At 41.4% G+C, this 23,680-nt stretch overlaps 1 protein-coding gene across 6 annotated transcripts in view; it reads right to left on the reverse strand.

The window, feature by feature from the left end:
- Positions 1-23,680, reverse strand: part of TRIO (trio Rho guanine nucleotide exchange factor) — a 1,129,982-nt gene that overhangs the window by 835,065 nt on the left and 271,237 nt on the right. For all 6 annotated transcript variants that reach the window (XM_040353401.1, XM_040353397.1, XM_040353396.1 and 3 more), the window contains 2 exons: positions 14,615-14,810; positions 8,954-9,120 (listed from right to left, as the gene is read on the reverse strand). In XM_040353401.1, the coding sequence (XP_040209335.1) occupies positions 8,954-9,120; positions 14,615-14,810 (363 nt within the window). The remainder of the gene's footprint in view (positions 1-8,953; positions 9,121-14,614; positions 14,811-23,680) is intronic.

Below are 23,680 nucleotides of genomic sequence, written 5' to 3' on the forward strand. Positions count from 1 at the left end.
CCATTACTAGTAAAAAAAAAAAATCATAATTCTATCCCCTATTTTGTAGGTGCTATAACGTTTGCGCAAACCAATCACTACACGCTTATTGCGATTTTTATTTTTACCAAAAATATGTAATAGAAATGGATATTTATTATAGCAAAAAGTAAAAAAGTTTTTTTTTTTCAAAATTGTCGCTATATTTTTGTTATAAACAAAAATATAGCGACAATTTTGAAAAAATAAAAACCGCAGAGATAATCAAATACCACCAAAAGAAAGCTCTATTTGTGGGTAAAAAAGGACGTCAATTTTGTTTGGGAGCCATGTCGCACGACCGTGCAATTGTCATTCAAAGCATGACAGTGCTGAAAGCTGAAATTTCGCCTGGGCAGGTGCCAATTGGTTAATATAAGGCTCCCTAACCTTCTGAGAAGAAAAGTAACCGCTTAGATGAACCAAGGAACTTTTACTCACTGGATCCAAACCGTGGGTGCCGGCAATGCAATTAATGCAAAATTGAAGAGAAGAAGCTGGGACAGCCGCACTCCAAAAACGTTCCTTTTTATTAAAACTGGTCACAGAACATCACACGCCACAGCAAACAATCAGGAAAAGGCCAACGCGTTTTTTTATTTCCACCTCAGACTCAACCGCAGCAAGAGACTTTGCACATGATTTTATTCATAATTCCGTCTCCACTTTTGGTTTTGCATCATTTGTGGTATTTCAAACCTTATTTTTATATATATATATATACACACACACACACACACACACACACACACATATATATATATTTTTTACTTTTTTTCATTATTATTAGTTATTATTTTTCTTGATCTCTTTTCATTCAGTTAATATAAACCTTACCCACCCTCTTCCACCCCCCACCCCTATTGGTTTGTCCTTTACTTTTTTTTTTTTTTTTTTTGTCTACTTCTTTAGCTGCTGTCTACTATCATTTTCTCCAGATATTGCTCCGTTGATTTAAAATCTCTCCACGGCTTCCATCTCTATCTATATGCATTAAATTGGCCCTCTTCACAGCTACATAGATGTTCTAAATTATTATAATTTTCCACCCTTTCGAACCATTCTTTTATGTCGGGTTTCCTAATACTTAACCAGTTTTTTGGTATCAGTCCCTTTGCGGCATTTATCAATGATGGAATTAATGTTTTCTTATAACTACTATTTGACTCTTTTGATACATGGAACAGGCAAGCTTGTATGGCATTAGGTACCTTTTTCCCAGTTATGGCTTCAATATACCCCAGAATTTCCTGCCAGTATTCCTTTATCCTTGCACAGTCCCCACCATATGTGTGTAGTTGTTCCTATCTGTCCACATTCTCTCCAACACAATGGCGTTTTTTTATCTTTACTGAATTTATGCATAATTTCAGGTGTCCTGTGCCATCTCGCGATACACTTATAATTCATTTCAATTGTAGTTATGTCAGTTGCGGTGTTATATACGGATGCGATTATTCTTTCTACTTGTTGATCTTCAAACTTCCTGTTTATTTCTTTTTCCCGTTTTCCTATAAAGTATGGATTTCCTTGTGAATCTAGTTGTCAAGATTTGATATACTTTTGATATAACATGCCGTAGTGGGATTTTTATATAGCATAGTTTTTCCAAGGCTGTTAATTTTTTCTCTTCTCTTATAGGCGAGGGTATTGACTTTACCAGATGTTTTAGTTGTATATGTTCCCATTCGCTAATGTCCCATATATTTAATATATAATTAAAGGTGAATTATAAATCCATTTATTCTGTCTTTAAATTAAGTCCCAAACTTTGAAAACATTTTTTGTTATTCCATGTGTATCTTCATCCAACACTCTGTATTTTCGTGGTACCCATAGATTTTTGTGCAGCGTTGTTTTACTTATACTATTTTCCATTCGAATCCATTTTTTTTCCTTTTTCTTTATTCCCCCATTCTACCATACGTGCAATATTCGTGGCTTTATAATATCTATTTATGTCCGGTGCTGCTAATCCTCCGTGTTTTTTTTCTCTTGTTATTGTGGCAAAATTGACTCTCGGCTTTTTGTTTTTCCATATGTATTTTATCAACATTGATTTAAGGATCTCAAAAAAACTCAGCGGAATTTCTATGGGTAGCATCTGGAATTTGTATGTTATTTTTGGGAGGGTGACCATCTTAAAAGCATTTATCCTTCCTAGCAATGAAAGTGGTCTTGTTATATTCTTTTTTAGGTCTGTTTTTATTTCATTTAAAAGGGGAACATAGTTGGCCATATAAAGGCCCGCTACCATAGATGTCAATTTGATCCCTAAGTAGGTCAACTCTTCTTTTACCCTTGTGAATGGGTACTGCTTTTGTAGCCAAAGTTCTTCTTTCTTCTCCACCCCTATATTTAAAATTTCTGTTTTTATAGGATTTATTATGAATTTCGAAAGTTCTCCGTATTTTTTTATTTCTTTAGCTATATTTGGCAAGGTCACTCTTGGGTTAGTTATATACATTAGGATATCATCGGCGTAGGCCGCTATCTTATGTTCTTCTTCGCCTATTCTCGCCCCTTCTATAATTTGGTTATTTCGCAGAGTAGCCAGGAAAGGTTTCAACGTCAATACATATAGAAGTGGCGAGAGCGGGCACCCTTGTCTAGTCCCATTAAACATTTCAAAAGGTACTGACATATTACCATTGACCTTGACCATTGCCATTAATTTACTGTACAAATTTTGAATCCAATGTCTAATCTTGGGTCCCAATCCCAGATGTTGCAGTGTATCCATCAAACCCCCAGTCCACTCTGTCGAATGCTTTCTCAGCATCTATTGAGAGTAGGACTGGGGGTTTTCCACTTTTATTTTTCTGCAGTAGTAATATGGTTTTTAAGCTATTGTCTCTCCCTTCTCTTCCGGGTATAAATCCCGTCTGATCCGGGTTGACTAAATCTGGCATTAGGTTCTTTAAACGGGTGGCCAAGACTTTAGCATATAGTTTTGTATCAGCATTAAGGAGTGCTATAGGCCTATAACTGGAGCACAAAGTCTTGTCTTTTCCAGGTTTTGGTATTATAGTAATATGGGCCATTAAAGATTCGCGCCTTATTTCTTCATCTTCCCCTATTTTGTTAAAGTAATCACATAGTCTCGGAATCAGTTGGCTCTGGAATTTTTTATAATATTTAATGGTGAACCCGTCTGGTCCAGGGCTTTTCCCTGTGGGTGTTTCTTTCAGTGCTCTTATAATTTGCTCCTGCGCAATTACTGCATCCAAAGCTGTCAGGTATTCTTCATGTATTTTTGGCAAATTCGCCTTCTTTAAATATTCTTGTATTTTTTCTTTTCTCTTCTCCTTATACATATCTTCATTTTTAATTGCATATAATGCACTATAGTATGTTTGGAATGCCGTGGCGATGTCTGCTGTTTTATTTACCATTTCTCCTCTTCCATTCTTTATCTTCTCTATATAATTTATTGACTTTTTACGTTTTAACATTTTTGCAAGATATTTTCCAGGCTTGTTTCCTCCTTTGTATCTGTCTTTTTTGAGTCTATTAAACTCCTTTCTTGTTTCCTGTTCCATGAGGTCTTTCAATAGTTCCCTTTTTAATATCAGAGTTGGATTTCTTTTTCCGCATTTCTTTTATGTCTATGTTCCAGATCGTGGATTTCTTTTAGGGTTTTTTGCATGTTACTTTCTCTTTCTTTCTTTTTTCTGGTACCAATGGCAATCAATTGGCCCCTGATGACAGCCTTATGTGCTTCCCAGATTGTTGCTGAGCTTACTTCTGATGTATCATCGGCCTGGAAATATTGATTGATTTCTGTTCTTATAATGTTCTCTACTTCATGATCTTCAATTATGTCTTCATTTATTCTCCATGCTCCTCTCCCCTGCGCTTCCCTTTTTAGTTTTATTCTCATTGTCACTGGAGCGTGGTCTGATATTGTAGCTGTTTCTATTGTTGTTTCCAAAACTACATTCAGGGCTCTATGTTCAATCAATATATAGTCGAGTCTGGAGTACATTTCATGTACCGTTGAATGATATGTAAAGTCTTTTACACTAGGGTGTTGAATCCTCCAGACATCTACTAGTTGATGTTCAAATAATTTTCTTTTTATTCTTCTTAGTATTTTTTTTTCCTTATTGACAGTCCCGGAGGTGGAATCTAGTTTGCTATCCATAGTAAAGTTTAAATCTCCAGCTAGAATTAGGTAACCTTTCTTAAATTCACTCAGCTCCTTTAAGATTTCTAAAAAATATTTCTTCGGATGCTTATTGGGACAATACATGTTTGCCAAGGTATATCTTGTACCAGATATAGATCCTCTCAGGAACAGGAACCTGCCTTCAGGGTCCGACTTTCTATCCTCTATCACAAAGCCAACATTGTTTCCGAAGCCAATCGCCACCCCTTTCGCTCTTTTTGTAGGGGAATCTCCATAATACCATGTAGGAATCTTCCTGGAGTATAATTTAATATTAACGTCCAATGCCAGATGGGTTTCTTGCAGAAATATTATTTCTGCACCCATTCTTTCTATTTCACGTAGTACCATATGCCGCTTCTGTGGCGAGTTTAACCCTCTAACGTTGTACGTTATAAATTTTATCAAATCCATTCTACTTTTTTTTTCCCTCACTTCTTCCATTCCTCTCTTTACACAGGGATGGAGAGGTCCCGGGCCCCGTTATGCACCAGGGGTCTCTCCATCCCCTCATCTCTGAAGACAGCAACTTAAATAAGGATTCTTTTCCCTTTCTTCTTTCCTGGACAAACCATTTAACCCCTCCCCTACTCTCCCCCCACCCACCTCCCCTATCCTGCCACCCCCCACCCTCCTCCCCTTCAGATGTTTCAGATGTTTTAGACCCATGGTCTGAAAGCAGGTGTCTATGGCCATTCCTGGCCTCCCTGCTATCCTACTCCGAGGTGGTGTACTGTCAGGCGCTATTGCCTGCCCCCCTTATACAAGGTGGGCTGGTTCCGGAGCCCTTCCCAGAGCACGGGCCCCCTACCTCCTTTTCCCTTTTTTTTCCTTGTCAACTTCCTCGACCTCCCATCTCACCCCATAACTAAAAAAAAATAAAAAATAAAATAAAACAAAACAAAACCCCCCCCCCCAAACCCCCCCATCTGCTATCCTATGTACTAGTATCTATTTCTTCTTTATGTCTTTCTATTAGGTACCAGATGCCATTCATCCTCTTCTTGTGTTTCCTCTTCTTGTCTCATGTTTCTTCCTTTTAAAGCCTCCGAGACTGGGATTCCCAGTTTTTCACAAAAGTCCGGTGTTTCCTCCACGAACCTTAGTCTTACTGTACGTCTATTCTTCTTACCAATCAGGCATGCAGGAAACCCCCAGTTATATTGAATCTCATGCTCTTGTAGTATTTTTAGTAGGGGTTTTAGCATCCACCTTCTTCTTAGTGTGTCTTGTGCTAGGTCCGGAAAAAATTGTAGTGGTTTTTCCCCATATTTATCCATACTTGATTTTTTTCCTCCAATTTCTCGAATCTTACAATTATATCTCTTGGACTTTCTGCTGTGATACCAGTAGGTCTCCTTATTCTATAAACTCCTTCAATTTTTACAGTATTTGTTTCTTGGCTTCCCAGTAATGGATTAAATATTTCCCCCATAATTTCTATCAGGTCTTCCTGCTGAGGGTTTTCCGGGAAAACCAGATGTGGGCGTGAGTTCCCTCCACACCACCCTCCATGCTGTCTCCTGGCGTCCTAACACTTCCATGTTGCACTATGTCTGCGGCGCCGCCCACTTCCTGTGATGCGGTCGTGTTCACAAAGAGGCTTGGAGCTCAGTGCTTCATCCTAGGAAAAACCCAGAAGTGAAGAGAGCGGCTTAATGGCGGTGTTTTTGCATCACAGCGATGGCCCGCCCTCCCTGCGGCTCAGAGCACTGGTGCATGCCTGGGGCGACCTGTGAGAAGGACACAGCCTACAGGTTAGTTCAGCCCTCCCGGCCTCCCTAAAACCTGCCTCAACGGGGGTGCCATTAGACCCTCCCCGGTCTTTAGGTCTTTCAAACATGTCGCTGTGTTCGGGAGAAACACAATCGATACTGGGGATCAAGGGGAAGGATGGGGACTTATAACAAGCTGTCAATTGATTGTGTTTCCTGTGGGGAGGAGCCCTCATTTCTCAGGTGTGCCATCCTGGAAGGTGATAGGAGAAAATAAAAAAATCGCAGAGATGATCAAATACCACCAAAAGAAAGTTCTATTTGTGGGGAAAAAGGGACGTCAATTTTGCTTGGGTAAAGTGACGAACGACCGTGCGATTGTCAGTTAAAGTGACGCAGTGCCGAATTGCAAAAAATGGCGCGGTCATTGGGCAGCCAATTCTTCCTGGGCTGAAGTGGTTAAGATAATCTTTTTTATGCTGCACTTCACACAAATTTTAGAAAAAGCAAGATTCAAAACTAGCAAATCTCACTGAAAATGAACATGTTGAAATAGATCTAGAAGCAATAAGAACCATTTCCAATGCTTTCACATACTATAATACCAGCTTCTTATTAACCCTCACATTGCCTAGTTGTTGTAATTGATGATTATGTCTATGTAAATCAGAATATAATACTGCACAAACCTGATTTAGAAACAAAAAAGCCTCAATATATTCAAAATCAATATATGGTTTCATAACAGCTACAGTCATGGCCGAAATTGTTGGCACCCCAGACATTTTCCCATAAAAAGAAAGTATTTTTTACTGAAAAGTATTGCAGTAACACATGTTTTGCTATACACATGTTAATTCCCTTTGTCTGTATTGGAACAAAACAAAAATGGGGAGGAAAAAAATTGGACATAATGTCACACAAAACTCTAAAAATGGTCTGGTCAAAATTCTTAAATAAGATAGTTTCAAGCATGTGATGCTCCTTTAAACTCACCTGGGGCAAGTAACAGGTGTGGGCAATATAAAAATCAGACCTGAAAGCAGATAAAAAGGAGAGAAGTTCCCTTACGCCTCGTACACACACACACACACACACACACATTCTCTTTCTGTCTGTCGGACTTCCGACAGGCTCACGGCGGACTTTTGCGCGGTCAAAAGTCAGAACGTGTGTACAAGCCATTAGTCTTTGCATTGTGCGTCTGTGTGTGACACACTAAGCATGGACAACAGAAAGAGGATAAGAGAACTTGAGAACCAAAATTGTGGAAAAATATCAACAATCTCAAGGTTACAAGTCCATCTCCAGAGATCTCGATTTGCCTTTGTCCACAGTGCGCAACATTAAGAAGTTTTCAACCCATGGCACTGTAGCTAATCTCTCTGGGCGTGGAAGAGAAAAATTGATGAAAGGTTGCAACGCAGGATAGTCCGGATGGTGGATAAGCAGCCCCAAAGAGGTTCCAAAGAAATTCAAGCTGTCCTGCAGGCTCAGGGAGCATCAGTGTCAGCGCAAACTATCCGTCGACATTTAAATTAAATTAAACGCTATGGCAGGAGACCCAGGAGGACCCCACTGCTGACACAGAGACATAAAAAAGCAGAACTACAGTTTGCCAAAATATACTTGAGTAATCCAAAATCCTTCTAGGAAAACATCTTGTGGACAGATGAGACCAAGAAAGAGCTTCTTGGTAAAGCACATCATTCTACTGTTTACTGAAAACAGAATGATGCCTACAAAGAAAAGAACACAGTACCTACAGTGAAATATGGTGGAGGTTCAATGATGTTTTGGGGTTGTTGTGCTGCCTCTGGCACTGTGTGCCTTGAATGTGTGCAAGGCATCATGAAATCTAAGGCCTCGTACAGACGAGAGGATATCCGCTGGCGGATTTGGATCTGATGGCTGTACACACCATCAGATCGAAATCCCAGCGGAATACATCCGCGGTGACGTGGCCGCGCCGTCGCGGCGACGTGCGCGACCCTGGAAGGTAAATACTTCCACGCATGCGTCGAATCATTACGACGCATGCGAGGGATGGGAGCGGACGGACTGATCCGGTGAGTCTGTACAGACGACCGGATCAGTCCGCTGGACTGGATTCCAGCGGATAGATTTCTTAGCATGCTAAGAAATTTTTATCCGGTGGGAATCCGTCGGCTGGATTTTTATCCGCCTGAAAATGTCCGCTAGGCCGTACACACGACCGGATCTATCTGCTGGAACTGATCCGCGGATCAATCTCAGCGGATCGATCCGGTCGTGTGTACGGGGCCTAAGGATTACCAAAGGATTTTGGGTTGCACTGTAGAGCCCAGTGTCAGAAAGCTGGGTTTGCGTTAGAGATCTTGGGTCTTCCACCAGGACAATGACACCAAACATATGTCAAAAAGTATCCAGAAATGGATGGCAACAAAGCACTGGAGAGCTCTAAAGTGGCCAGCAATGAGTCCAGATCTAGATCCCATTGAACACCTGTGGAGAGATCTTAAAATTACTGTTGGGAAAAGGCGCCCTTCCAATAAGAGAGACCTGGAGCAATTTGCAATGGAAGAGTAATCAAAAATTCCGGGTGAGAGGTGCAAGAAGCTTATAGAGGGTTATAGGAAGCGACTGATTTCAGTTATTTTTTCCAAAGGGTGTAAAACCAAATATTAAGTTAAGGGTGCCAAGGATTTGGACCAGCCCATTTTTGGAGTTTTGTGTGACATTATGTCCAATTTGCTTTTTTTCCCTCCCTTTCTTTTGTTTCGTTACAATACACACAAAGGGAATAAACATGTGTATAGCAAAACGTGTTATTGCAATACTTTTCTGTGAGAAATACTTTATTTTCTGGAAAAATGTCTGGGGTGTCAACAATTTTGGCCATGACTGTATATTTCCAATCCACTGTTTAGAGTTTTAGGCAATTTGCAGTCTAAAAATAGCCAGGCTCATGCCACCAAAAACAATTTTTCTATGTAAATGCCACTAAGCATTTATAGAAGAAGAACAAGCATAGAAGAAATAAAATTTCCATGCAACTTCCTTGGCATACCTGTTTAACTTCAGCTTGAAGATGACGAAGTTGAACACACTGTTCTAGGTGTTTTCGGTGCTGTTCAGCTGACAAGTCCAAATCCTGCTGTTTCTCATGGAGGAACTCAAGCAAATCTTGCACTCTTGTTGCCATATCCACATCTCTATCACAAAGAAGATCAACTCCTGGCAAAAGAAAAAATAACTGAAGAGTTCATAAAGCATCTCGTGTCAACATGACAAGAAAAAAAGGGGGTTGTCAGCGTTCATTGCATAACAAGTTTTATTCAGTTGAACACACATTATATATATATATGTATATAGTTATAATCACTATATTACATTGTAATAATCATGCAAATAATGTCTAAAACAAGTGTGGATTCTAAATACTAGCTACTAGTTACACATTAACATTAAGTTTAAAAAAGGTCTGCTTTAGGAACTCCTTGACTAAGATGATTGAAATCCAATTTACACAATATCATTTCGAGTAGGTAACAAACAGTTTACAGTTGACCTGCAAAGGCATCCTCAAACTACGTGATCTCAGGCATGTCTTTCACTGACCAGGAAGGAGTATTTCAGCTGAATGCTACAGAATAAGAGTAACTCCACTTTTGTTACAGTGGGAGTAAACTCTCATGCATGACATTTGCCTAAGCATGTTTAGGAGAAAAAATAGCTGGCTGTCTGTGTCCATGCGCAAAATGACTATAATTGCCAATCAGTTGCTGAACTTGCAAAGTTCTAGAGAGGAAAGCAGCAGGGTCTGAATCATTTTAGACATGATTTCCCTTTGGGAGTATCTCACCGAAAATTTATTTTTTTCTGCAGGGGATGGCCAAAATCTGACTTGTATTTTAGTGCATACTTCTGGGGAAAAAGGGTAAGCCAATTACACTAGCAGGACATAGGGGTTGTGTGTGTGTGTGTGTGTGTGTCTGTGTGTGTGTGTGGGGGGGGGGGGGGGGGGTCTCTGCACCATCTGTGCACAGAATGTCTCCAGGTTGCCATATTGCATTCTTCAGAAAATTACAGAATTCCAGATCGAAAAGGAAAGGTAATTTTTAAGAGCATTCAATTACAATATGACTTTGAAAATATATATATATATATATATATATATATATATATATATATATATATATATAGATATATACACACATACACACACACACACACACACATACATACATACATATACACACACACACACACACACACACACACACAGTTGTGCTCATAAGTTTACATACCCCTGGCAGAATTTACGATTTGTTGGCCATTTTCCAGAGAAAATTAATAAAACAAAAACATTTCTTTCCCTCCTGGTTATTGTTTGGCTGAAGCAATTTATTATCAATCAACTGTGTTTACTCATTTTAAATCATGACAGCAGGAACTACCCAAATGACCCTGATCAAAAGTTTACATACCATGGTGATTTTGGCCTGATAACATGCACACAAGTTGACACAAAGTGATTTTAATGGCTATTAAAGGTAGCCATCCTCACCTGTGATCTGATTGCTTGTAATTTGTGTGTGCGCATAAAGAGTCAATGGGTTTCTGGAATCCTAACAGACTCTTGCATCTTTCATTCAGTGCTGCACTGATGTTTCTGGATTCTGAGTCATGGGGAAAGCAAAAGAATTGTCAAAAGGATCTGTGCAAAAAGGAAAGGGATATAAAAAGATATTCCAGGGATTGAGAAGGCCAATCAGGAGTGTTTAAACTCTAATCAAGTCGTGGAAAATGGGGGGTTCTATTAAAACCAATGGAAATTTCAGCCACAACTGCCAGGAAAATTGTTCAGAATGCAAAGAAAAACCCACAAATACAACAAGTGAAATACAGGACTCTCTAAAAAAAAAAAAAGATGTGGTGTGGCTGTTTCAAGATGCACAATAGGGAGGCACTTGAAGAAAGATAGGTTGTGTTGTTGAATTGCCAGAAGAAAGCCATTACTACGCAAATGCCAAAGTATCCCACTTCCATTACACCAAACAGCACAGAGACATATCGGCGGATATTCAGCCAATTTGAAGAAATCGACATCGGACGATTTTTGTGTAAACCAGGCCCATTTGCTGCTTTACCCTGCCCGCAGGGCCATCAGCAGTACTGACCAGGGCCCCGCTACTGCTACAGCATGTGAAATTCATTTTTTTTTTTTTTGTGAAATTCATTCTTCACCCGCACGCTGCCAGTCACTATATCAAAGGGAAGGGGAAAGTTTTACTGTCACCGCACCGCCCCCCTCCCCCGGCGGGCTGTAGCAGAGGAACAATACTGCTTCATTAGCATGTCAAAAGCCAACTAGTAACTCCCCCCAGCAGGTGATCGTGGCCAGCACTAGCTAGGTCTTCCTTCCTGCTAAGGAGGAGTCGGCTGGCTGTTTCTATTTTTCTTGTTATGCGATTGGCTGATCAGTGTCTATCTGCATGCACCTAGCCCTATCAGGTGCATGCAGATAGATACCAGCATGAATGGAGCGTAAGTCACAAAGATTTAATGTGTGCTACTGTGCCCCCCCTGCAAACCTGGCTGAGGCTGACAAGCTGGCATTGAGAAAATGGATGAGGAAGACTCTGGGTGGATATGATTGTTACATTGTGGAGATCCTCTTCACAATGTAACTCTCATCCTCACACAAAGTCATCCTCATCCACACCCAGCACCATCCAGCCCTCTCCACCATGCATCCCCAGCACCATCCACCCCTTTCCACCAAGCATCCCCAACACCATCCACCCCTCTCCACCATGCTTCCCCAGTACCATCCACCCGTCTCCACAATGCATCCCCATCACCATCCACCTCTCCCAACACCACATCCTCAGCACCATCCCTGCCTCTCCACAATGCATCCCTAGCACCATCCACACCTCTCCACAATGCATCCCCATCCAAAAATCGGGCTAAAATATTGTCTGCAAAAATCTGCATCATATATCGGCCATTGGTCGCCCCGATTTCTAAATATCGTCATCGGCCAGAGAAAAACCCATATTGGTCGACCTCTACTTTTGGCACAAAGTCATTTGGGGTGATGACAACCAAAAAATGCTACATTTGGAGAGGAGTCAAAAAGGCCCATGATGAAAGGTATGGAGGTGGATCACTGATGTTTTGGGGATGTGCGAGCTACAAAAGGCACATGAAATTTGGTCAAAATTGTTGGCAAGATGAATGCAGTATGTTATCAAAAAATACTGGAGGAACATGTGCATTCATCAGCCAGGAAGCTGTGCATGGGACGTACTTGGACATTCCAACATGACAATGATCCAAAACACAAGGCAAAGTCAACCTGCCATTGGCTACAGCAAAACAAAGGTCCTGGAATGGCCATCTCAGTCTCCTGACCTCAATATCATTGAGCCACTCAAACGTGCAGTTCATGCAAGACAGCCCAAGAATTTACAGTTACTGGAGGCTTTTTGCCAAGAGGAATGAGCAGCTTTACCATCTGAGAAGATAAAAAACCTTATCCACAAATACGACAAAAGACTTCAAGTGGTCATTGATTTTAAGGGGGGCAACATATGGTATTAAGAACTGGGGTATGTAAACTTTTGATCAGGGTCATTTGGATAGTTTGTGTTGTCATTGTGATTTAAAAAGAGTAAACATACTTGATAATAAATGGCTTCAACCTAACACCAACAATGAGTGAAAGAAAAGCTTTTGTGTTACCATTCATATTCTCTGAAAAATGAACAAGAAACCATAAATTCTGCCAGAGTATGTAAACTTATGTGCACTTCTGTACATACACAGAGACTATCATTAAGAATTTGTAATGCACTTTGTTTTATTTTTTAGACAGAGTTTTCAGTCTTTAAATTACCTTCACCGCCAGATAAGAAGCAAAAGTTTGCTGTGTCTTCTATGAAGATCACGTAAAAGATATTCAAATTAAATTAGTTAGTAGTAAGGACCACCATTATTATCTTATAATTCCTATAATAAAGTGCTGTGCAAAACAGTACTGTGCAAAAAAGTTAATTTAGATAGTTGAAACTTAGATGTACCCCCCCAGGGGAGACTCTCCAAGTGAGTACCCCCTGGTGTCTGTCCAGCCAAGCTTGAGCGAGACAAGTGAGATTTAATAGATTGGTAGGTAAAATTGCTTTAAAAAAAGGAAAAGAATAAAAGAAAAGGGAAACTGCAATATAGGTCCCCTGTGGAGGGTTGCCTAGTGTCTCCTGTGATTAGGAGGTTAATGAGCAGCCTCAAAAACCTCTGGAGCTGTTAAAAAAATGGTTGAAGAAGACATTAAGAATATAGAACATAAAAAACGGAGGGGAAATAAAGATGTATGGAAAACCATTAAAGAAATTGGGAAGAAAAATGCAGTGGCAATTAGACCAGCCAATAAGGGGGGGGGGGGGGGGGGGGGGGGATTGGTGATACTCAATAAAAAGAGACTATGAACATGAAATGGAAAATGTATTAAACGTAGAGAACACATACAGAAAGTTAAAGGGGAACCCTAAGGTACGCTATGAAACCAAACTGAGAGCGTTTGTGCACAAAGGAAAGAACAAGGGTATTCTCAGTGAAAAGGAGGCTGAATATCTTGTATCTTAATCTACAAAAACACTGGTAATATATCATGTTCCGAAAATACACAAGAGATTGGAGAAGTCACCAGGCAGGCCTATAATAAGCGGAATCAATTCATTTTTTTCTAGGCTAGGGGAATACCTAGATAAATTCCTGAAACCGTTGGTGACTAAGGGGAAGTCACATCTTTTTGCTGAAATGACAGGGTATAGAGACATAATAGTTAACTGATTCCTTTTAAAAATGATTAAAAATTGAATTTAATCTATCATATAATGTGCCTCTAGTTTCACTTTCGGTTTTAAAGGTACATACATGAAGTTCCGGGTGAGAGGTGAGTCGGGAAGACTCACAGAACAAAAACAAAACAAATCCAGAGCAGTGTTTTGTTTTTAAAATGAATCTGATTGGTTCTGAGGAGTTTTAGACACACAGTAATGACAGCTTAGACCACCGTGAAAATCTCCCAGTACCATAGTTATAAGGAAACAGGCAACCAGGAAGTGTGGAGATCACAGCAGAATTACAGCTACTTCAAAGCAAAAACGAACAATGAGGACATGAAACCAGTACTGCAGTAAAGTATAGGAAACTATTTAGCTAAAAAAAAAAAAAATTCCTTTAGTGACCCTATAATCACAGAACTTCAGGATGTCCGAGGAATGGAAAACTGCCTGCTCGCCACTGTCTACGTCAAATAATTTTTTGGCAGCATTTCCTAGACCTCTGCGGTAATATTGTGTGTCATAAAAAATTGAAACTACCACTATTTTATTCTCTAGAGCAGTGATGGAGAACCTTGGCACCCCAAATGTTTTGGAATTACATTATCCATGATGCTCAACTACACCGCAGAGTTAATAGGCATCATGGGAAATTTAGTTCCAAAACAGCTGGGGTGCCAGGGTTCGCCATTACTGCTCTAGGGTGTCCGCTTTCAGAAAATGCATAATGCATTTTAAGCATGTGTGCAAAAACGGCTCTGGCAGCGAAAAGGTTAAAGCTTAATGCAAGCTTTGCTACTAACTGTATTAGTCCATTTGGGCTAGCTTTGATAGAAAACCTGAAATTAGGCTTAAATAAACAACTTCTATTACTGTCATACCTGAAGATTGGACCTCATTGACATATTGCAACAGTTCTTGTCCTTGGTGGATGACATCAAAAGTCAAGTTATTCATGGTTAGGGCTTTGTCAGCATGATGCTGCAGTCTTTGTTCTGCAAGTGTAAGATCCTCTGTGTCAAAATCATTCATTTGTAAAGAAAGTTCATCATTCCAAGATTCTAGATCAGAGATTATCTATGGTCCACAAAGAGAGAAGGATCAGTTAAAAAATAAATACAAAATAAATAATGTACAGACAATAACAGTGCACAGAAAAAGTCAATTTTAATAATTTGATCTTCGGAAGATTTACCCCCACCCCTTCATGACCAGGCCATTATTTGCAACACTGCACTGTGTCCCAGACAATTGCGGGATCATGCTACGCTGTACCCAAATAAAACCTATGCCCCTTTGTTTTCACATAAATAGAGCTTTCTTTTGGTGGTATTTAATCACCTCAGCTTTGTTTTATAAACACAAAAAAGATATATATATATATATATATATATATATATATATATATATATATATATATATATATATATATATTTATTTATTAGGGAGACAGCACAATTACAGTACAGTTCAATAGAGAAGATAGAGGAGGGACCTGCTTGCTCGTAGAGCTTACATTCTAAGGGGGGGGGGGGGGGTACACAAGGTAAATAGATGCAGAGACTGATTTGATGGGGGTAGCTCGGGGACAGTTGTTAGGAGGGTGTGGGATATATTTATTAACTTATTTTTTTACTTTCTGCTACAAAACCTAGCAGATAGAAAAATTTAAGAAAATCAAATAAAAATAAAATGTCTTCATAAATTTAGGCCAATATGTATCCCAATAAGTGTATATTGTTTGTAGATGCTATACATTTTATGCAAACCAAACAATGGGATTTGTATTTATTTAAAAAAATGTAAACTAGTAATCACGGAAATTAGCGACTTATGGATTATTGCGGCGACATTTTGGCACTGAACTTTTTGACACTTTTTGGGAACCAGTGACACCAATACAGTGATCAGTGCAAAGGGTTAACTGTGTGCCTAGACAGTGTCTTACTCTAATGTGTGAGGTGCTTTAAAAGGGGTTGTAAAGGTTTGTTTTTTATTTTCTAAATAGGTTCCTTAACAACTTAAGGACCGGACCAATATGCTGCTACATGACCCAAGGGGTTTTTACAATTCGGCACTGTGTCGCTTTAACAGACAATTGCGCGGTCGTGCGACGTGGCTCCCAAACAAAATTGGCGTCCTTTTTTCCCCCACAAATAGAGCTTTCTTTTGGTGGTATTTGATCACCTCTGCGGTTTTTATTTTTTGCGCTATAAATAAAAATAGAGCGACAATTTTGAAAAAAATTCAATATTTTTTACTTTTTGCTATAATAAATATCCCCCAAAAACATATATAACATTTTTTTTTCCTCAGTTTAGGCCTATACATATTCTTCAACATATTTTTGGTAAAAAAAATCGCAATAAGCGTTTATCGATTGGTTTGCGCAAAATTTATAGCGTTTACAAAATAGGGCATAGTTTTTTTTTTTGTTTTTTTTACTACTAATGGCGGCGATCAGCGTTTTTTTTTTCGTGACTGCGACATTATGGCGGACACTTCGGACAATTTTGACACATTTTTGGGACCATTGTTATTTTCACAGCAAAAAATGCATTTTAATTGCATTGTTTATTGTGAAAATGACAGTTGCAGTTTGGGAGTTAAACACAGGGGGCGCTGTAGGATTTAGTGTTTACCTAGTGGGTGTTTACAACTGTAGGGGGGTGTGGCTGTAGGACTGACGTCATCGATCGAGTCTCCCTATAAAAAGGATGACTCGATCGATGCAGTGCCACAGTGAAGCACGGGGAAGCCGTGTTTACATACGGCTCTCCCCGTTCTTCAGCTCCGGGGAGCGATCGCGACGGAGCGGCTATAAACGAATAGCCGCGCCGTCGTCCCGGATCGCTCCCCGAGGGAATCCGACCGCCGCATGTAGCGGGGGGGGGGGTCCCCATCGGACCCCCGACCCGCGGAAAGGCAGGGACGTACAGGTATGCCAATGTGCCTGTACGTGCCATTCTGCCGACGTATATCTACTTGCGGCGGTTCGGAGAAACAGGAAGTGAGAAATTCAGGCAAAGAAAAAAAAAAAAACATTTAGAAGAGAAAATCCTTTATTACATAGTGGGTTGTATAGGCCACCAGAGGTGAAAGGACACTGGCACAACCAATGAAGACAAGTACCCCTCTATATATAACCCCTCCCCTAAGCCAGTACCTCAGTTTTTGTAGCAAAGCAGTAAGGTTCACATAAGAAGGGGGGGGACCTCTGTGTGCCGTGGTGTACTCCAAGAAAAGGATTTTTCAGGTATGCGGTTATTAAAAATCCTATTTTCTTTATCGTACACCACGGGACACAGAGCCTCTATTCATTACATAGAGGGATGTCCCAGAGCAATGCTAAATGAGGAATGGGAGACACAGATCAAGCAGGCCGCTAACGGACAAGAAGCCCCATACTGCTGCCTGCAGCATGCTACGCCCAAAAGCGGAATCCTCATGTCCTTTCACATCTATTTGATAGAATTTGTTAAATGTATGGTCTGAAGACCAAGTTGCAGCTTTACAGATCTGAGCCATCAAAGGCTGGTGATGCATTGCCCATGTAGCCACTTATTACCCTGGTCGAATACGCCTTAACAGAAAAAGGAGGAATCTTAATCCTTAAACCATAAGCTTGAATAATTACTGGTCGAATCCACCTAGAAATGGTGCCTTCCTGGGGCCATCTGGCACAATAAACAAAACATCTGTTTTACGTATCTGAGCCGTTGCCTGCAGATAAACTTTAATTGCTCTCACTACATCTAGAGAGTGCAATGACTTGCATGAAAAAAAGAAGGCAAAACAATGTCTTGATTTAAATGAAACGCCGACACCACCTTTGACAAATTAAATAAGGCTCTTTACACGAAAGAGCTGCTAACTGATACTCTTCTAGCAGAAGAGATCGCAATCAAAAAGGACAATTTCCTGCTCAAAAGAATCAAAGGAATATGGCGCATAGGTTCAAAAGGTTGCTTTTGCAAGACTGATAATTCTAAGTTCAAATCCCAGGGACATAAGGGAGACTTGACTGGTGGATTTATCTGCAGTACTCCCTGAATGAAAGCCCGAACTAGGGAATGAGATGCCAACGGTCTCTGAAAAAAGACAGATGGAGCCGATATTTGACCCTTGATGGTACTCAGGGCTAATTTCATATCCACTCCTAATTGGCGAAAGGCGAGAATCCTACTTATGGCATACTTTTGAGGATTCCACCTTCTGGATTCAAACCAGGAAACATATGCCTTCCAGACTCTGTAGTACATAAGCCTGGAGGCTGGCTTTATAGCAATAATGAGTGTAGAAAGAACTGGATCCGAGAGGCCTCGTTTTTTCAAGATGTAAGTCTCAGTAGCCAGACAAATTTAGCTTTTGTAAGGAAGGGTGGAACACTGGACCCTGTGAGAGCGGGTTGTGACGTAGTGAAAGCACCCAAGGTCTTCCTACCACCATCTTTATGATCTCGACGTACCAGGTCCTCCTGGGCCAATTTGGGGCCACTAGGAGTACTGGTATTCCCTCCTCCTCGATCCTGCACAGCAATCTCTGTAAGAGGGATCGGGGGGGGGGGGGGGGGAAATGCATAGATCAGTGAAAACTGATCCAAGCAAATATCACAGCATCCATTCCATAGGCCAAAGTTGTCCAACTTCCTGTTGAGCCTGGAAGCTAGCAGGTCTACATCTGGGGTCCCCCATCTCTGGCATATTGCCTGAAAGACATTGGGGTGGAGAGACCACTCTTCCTGGTGACTTAGATAGTCCGCTTGCCAGTTCTCTACCCCTGGAACGAAGATTGCAGAAAGACAAGGAACATGCCTTTCTGCCCATGTCAAAATCCAATTCACCTCTTTCTGAGCATCCCGATTCCGGGTGCCTCCTTGGTGATTGATATAAGCTACAGCAGTAGCATTGTCGGATTGAATCCGAAAAGGGTGGCCCTGTAACCATTTATGTCTAGTTTCTGAGGGCTAAGTATACTGCCCGAATCTCCAGTCTGTTGATGAGCAGGTGCTCTTCGGTCTTGGCCCAGGCATCCTGGGCTGAAGTCTCTTCTAGCACTGCTCCCCAGCTTAACAGGCTGGCATCCGTAGACAGCACCTTCCAGGTGACTGGGAGAAAGGACCTTCCTTTCTGCAATTTTTTGGTCTTTAACCACCAACTGAAGCTTTGGCACACCTGTGGAGACAGGCACATGGGTAAATCCAGAACTGGGCTTTTCCTGTTCCAGGCAGCTAGAATACTGCCTTGCAGTAGTCTCGATTGAAACTGGGTGTAAGGAACAGCCTCGAAGGAGGCCACTATCTTCCATAACAGCCTCATGCAGAGGTGAATTGATGATGCCTCCTTCGCCCTGACCTTATGGATCAGTTCTCTTAGCGACTTGATCTTTGGCTCTGGCAGGAAAACCCTGCTTTGGGCCGTATCTATGATCATGTCCAAATAATCTACCCTTCTTAGGGCTAGTAGTGAGAATTTCTGTAGGTTTATGATCCATCCTAAATACTCCAGGTATTTTACTGTATTGAGCACCATGTGATCTAATCCTGCCACTGACTGATCTATCACAAGTAGATCGTCTAGATAGGCCATCAACACTATGACCCTTGCCCTCAGCCTTGCCAACAGAGGGGCCAGAACTTTTGTAAATACCCAGGGCGCGGTTGCCAAACCAAAGGGCAGAGCCACAAATTGGAAGTGGCAATGTTCTACCGCGAACCAAAGGAACTTTTGGTGAGCGGGATGATAGGCACATGTAAACATGCATCCTTGATGTCTAGAGACGCCAAGAATTCGCTGCCTTGTAGGGTGGCGACCACGGATCGAATAGTCTGCATTCAGAAATGGTGAATGTTCAGAAACTGATTCAGAGATCTTAGATCCAAGATGGGTCTGACATCTCCATTTGGTTTTGGAACCACAAAGAGGTTTGAGTAAAAATCTAAACCTAGCTACTCTAGAGGTACTTCTGTGATTACCCCTTGGGACATCAAGTGGTCCAATCCTTTGAAGAAGGACTCTTTACTGGATCTTTGGGGAGCCTTGAACGTCAGAACCGGTAAGGAGGGATTTCTCAAAATTCCAGCTTCTACCCTAGGGATACTGCAGAAACTACCCACTGGATGTCTGTCTGCCATGCTGCTGAAAACTGACAAAGCTGTTTTGCTTGCTAGCTTTTGAACCCCACAGCTTCTTGTTCGTGTGGGCCTGGTTTTCTTTAGCCTTTGTGGCTGGCTGAAAATGCTGTCACCACTGGCTGGAGGCAGATCTTCCAGGAGCCGGGGAGAGAGAACATTTAAAACAAGGACGCTTGTTTTTCTACCTTTCTGGCAAAAGAGTAGTCTTACGGCTCAATATCTTTTGGATATATACGTTACCAAATCATCCCCAAAGAGGCGTTCGCCATGGAGGGGGAAACTGGACAAATATTTTTTGCATGGATCTTCCACTGACCAATGCTTTAGCCAAAGAATTCTGTGAATATGCACCAGCTGGAGTGTAAGACGAGATGCTTGTTGAATAGAATCTCTAATGGCATCCACTGTGAAATATAAGGCCCTAGGCAAATTCTCCCAAAATTTCACCTGCTCCGGAGGCAGATCTTTCAGCCCCTGTTTCACCTGATCCTTTAAGGCCCGATACATACCAACTGGTGCCACAGCAGGTTGGGTTACTGCGCCCGCCAGGAAAACCTTAATAAAGATTCCAATTTCTTCTCAGAAGGATCTTTAAATACCTGGGCATTGTCCACCGGGCAAGTTAAGCTTTTATCTACACAAGATAGTTGCATTCACAGAAGGCAAACTCAAACTTCTCCTCCATAGGATAAAGAACTTCAAACTTCCCAGGAGGAGAAAAACGCTTATCTAGATGTTTCCAGTCTGCGTAAATCAGATTCTCCAATAAAGGATGGATCGGAAAGGCACAAGTAGCCTGTGGGGATTTTAATGAACCCAGGGAGGAGACAGGTGATTCAGTTAACTCTGAAGAGGGTTATTTGAATGTAGAGCGTACTGCTTCAGCATAACATTGCACCTGCAATTTCAGAACCTGGGAAGCAGAAAAGGGTTCTTCTGATATCCCTGATCCCCCCGACTCCTCATCCCCTGATGGGGGCTACACCATCCTCATCAAATTTATCTGAAAGGAGATCTAAAACAACAGAAGTAGATCTGCTTCGCTTTTGTCCCTTTGTGAGGACTTTGCGATTAATGCAGCGATTCTCCCTTCTGTCGTCAAAGTGTCCTCAGTGACATATGCAGGCACAGGCACCACATCCTGTATAGGTGCGTCAGATATCACAGGAGAGGAAGGTACCGAGCAGGCACGGCTAGAGCCTCCTGTCTCAGGCAACGGTGCTTTTTTGTCTTTCTTAGTCCCTGAATTTCTTCTCTGGGAAGACATATTACTAAGCAAAGCTGAGGTACCCAAAATGCATATACTACTGTGCTAGTTTAGCAATTTCACATAAGTATGCAACTAATAACACACAGTTTCATGCTAGAGTAGGTGTCTATTTTGGGAGTGCTCAGCCAACCACATAGAGATCTTACGTGCCCTTACGCTGCTGTGTCCCTTCAAAGAAAGCTCCAGACTTGTGAGGCTCCTTTATCACTTCCTGCCTGTATAATTGGCATAGGAATAGTGTGCCCAAGCTCCCTCCCATCGCTGTATAGCATAAAGCGCACCCCCATGTGCGCGCGCAACCTAGGGGCTAATGGCGGTGGTCTGACACTTGACTGAGAGGAGGGAAGAGGCAGCGCTTCTGCAGCAGAAGAAGTGTGCTGTCTTAAGGAACCAACACTGCTCTGGAGCCAGGTGAGTGGAACTCAGATCTTTACTCCCTCTAGTGGTGGCTAGAAAAAAGACACCTACTCAAAAATAGGAAAGGTCCTTAAGCTTCATACTTGGGACTCTTTCCTGGCTTACCCTTTCACCGCCGCAGGTTTTCTGCCAAGCAGAACCAATCTTCCCCCATCATGGCGTGGTATGTGTGCCAACCTACAGGTATATAGGTTCCTACTTAGAGGCCTCTTCCCTGGGCCTTGTAAAAGACTGTGCCTGGACTTTTAGCATATAGTAGAGAAAGTGCTGGACCCTAGAGCTCAGTCCTCTAAAGAGACATTACAGGCAGCACCTCGTCCACAAGGCCTAAATACCATCCAGTTTTGGCGTAAAAACGTAGGCGTCTTGGATGGACTCGAAAGTGTAGCTCTTAAACCCCCAGAAGGCTTCTTTGGCAGAGCTTCCTTCAGCACATCCTAATCGCATCCAACACCTTAGACACTGGTGAAAAAACTGAGGTACTTCCCTTAGGGGAGGGGTTATATAGAGGGGAACCTGTCTTCATTGGTTGTCCCAGTGTCCAATCACCTCTGGTGACCTATACAACCCACTATGTAATGAATAGAGGCTCTTGTGTCCCGTGGTGTACAATAAAGAAAGGCAAGTGAACCAACAATGCACTAGCTTAAAGGAACCTATTTAAAAAAAAAAAAAAAACCTTCACAACCCCTTTAACTAGGGGGAAGAGACATAATTTATTCCCTGCTTTGCAGGGACACAAACTCCATCCCTTCCCTCCTTTTAGAACAGCGATCTGCCTTATTTAAATAGGCACTTCACAGTTACGTCTCTCTGCCTGGTGATCGGTGAGTGCCGGAGGACATCCAGTACCCCGGACCCACCGACCAGCTCCCGTTGTATGTAATCACAGCGGAAGTGAGCCACCAGCAGTGCGCATGTGCACCACCTACCCAGAAGTGTCGGCTCACGGATGTATACATGATCCGGAGCACAGGTGCCACCCTATAGTAGTAAAACTGCTATAGGGTGGACCTAAAGTGATTAAGAGTTATCAATAAAAGCAAGTTCTAAAGGAGGAAAAATCTTAGTCATTATTATGAAACAAACCTAAATTATACATAACTAATCCAAAATTACCAGTGTTGGCATTATTCAGTTAACTTAAAGTGGATGTAAACCTGATTCATGAAATTTGAGCTGGGCACATATCTGCAGTATTTTGTTATCTCTTTTCAATGAGCCAAGTCCCGTAGCTCTCTTCTGAATGGTTCCTCTGTTATCAGCCTGAGAACTCCCGACATATTTTTTAACTTTTTTAGACAAAAGCAGCCTGAATCTTTTGTCAACGGAGGTTGCTTAGCAGAGTGCTTTGATTAGCAGAGAGCAGCTCCTATTACAAAACAGCTCTGAGAGTCTCTGCTTATGATGAGAGGGGGTTTGTGCGCCTTTTCTCCAATCAGCAATTTTAGCTATCTTGGCTGAATGCCCAGACATCACACTCTGTTAACCAGGAAGAGAAAATCTAACAACATCTGAACTTTCTAAACAGTATATAAATGTGAACACAGCAGATATACATATAAAACCTATGTAGGGAGGTTTGGTTAATCTCTGTGTATCATCTGAGGCTGTTCACTTCACTGGGTGTATGGAGGGTTTACACCCAATTTAATTTTAATTATGACCAATTTGCATAGCTAAATAAATTGTATATATATATATATTTTTTTTTTTTTGACGACTTGCTGCCTAGGACAATTTGGAAATTTTGCTTATATGTTAAAATCAGCATTTTTTTTTAGCTAGAAAGTAACTTCGAACACCAAACATTATATATTTTCAAAAAGCAGAGGCCATGGAGAATGAAATGGTGGTGGTTGCAATTTTATATATCACATGAAATCTGTGCATACATCAAACAGGAAATAAAAAAAAATTAGTTAGATTGACCGGTAACGGTATTTCTATGAACCTTCCAGGAAGGCACACCTGAGAGAAGAGAGGCTCCTTCCTACAGGAAACACAATCAATTGACAGCTTGTTATGAAGACAGGAGGCGAGTATCTTCCCTCCCAACCCAACCCTATCACGATGTTGTCTCTCTCGTTCTAGGTCATTGCATCACGCATCCTACAGGTCGGAGGC

The sequence above is a fragment of the Rana temporaria genome, chromosome 5, assembly GCF_905171775.1.
Source record: "Rana temporaria chromosome 5, aRanTem1.1, whole genome shotgun sequence".
Taxonomy (NCBI): Eukaryota; Metazoa; Chordata; class Amphibia; order Anura; family Ranidae; genus Rana; species Rana temporaria.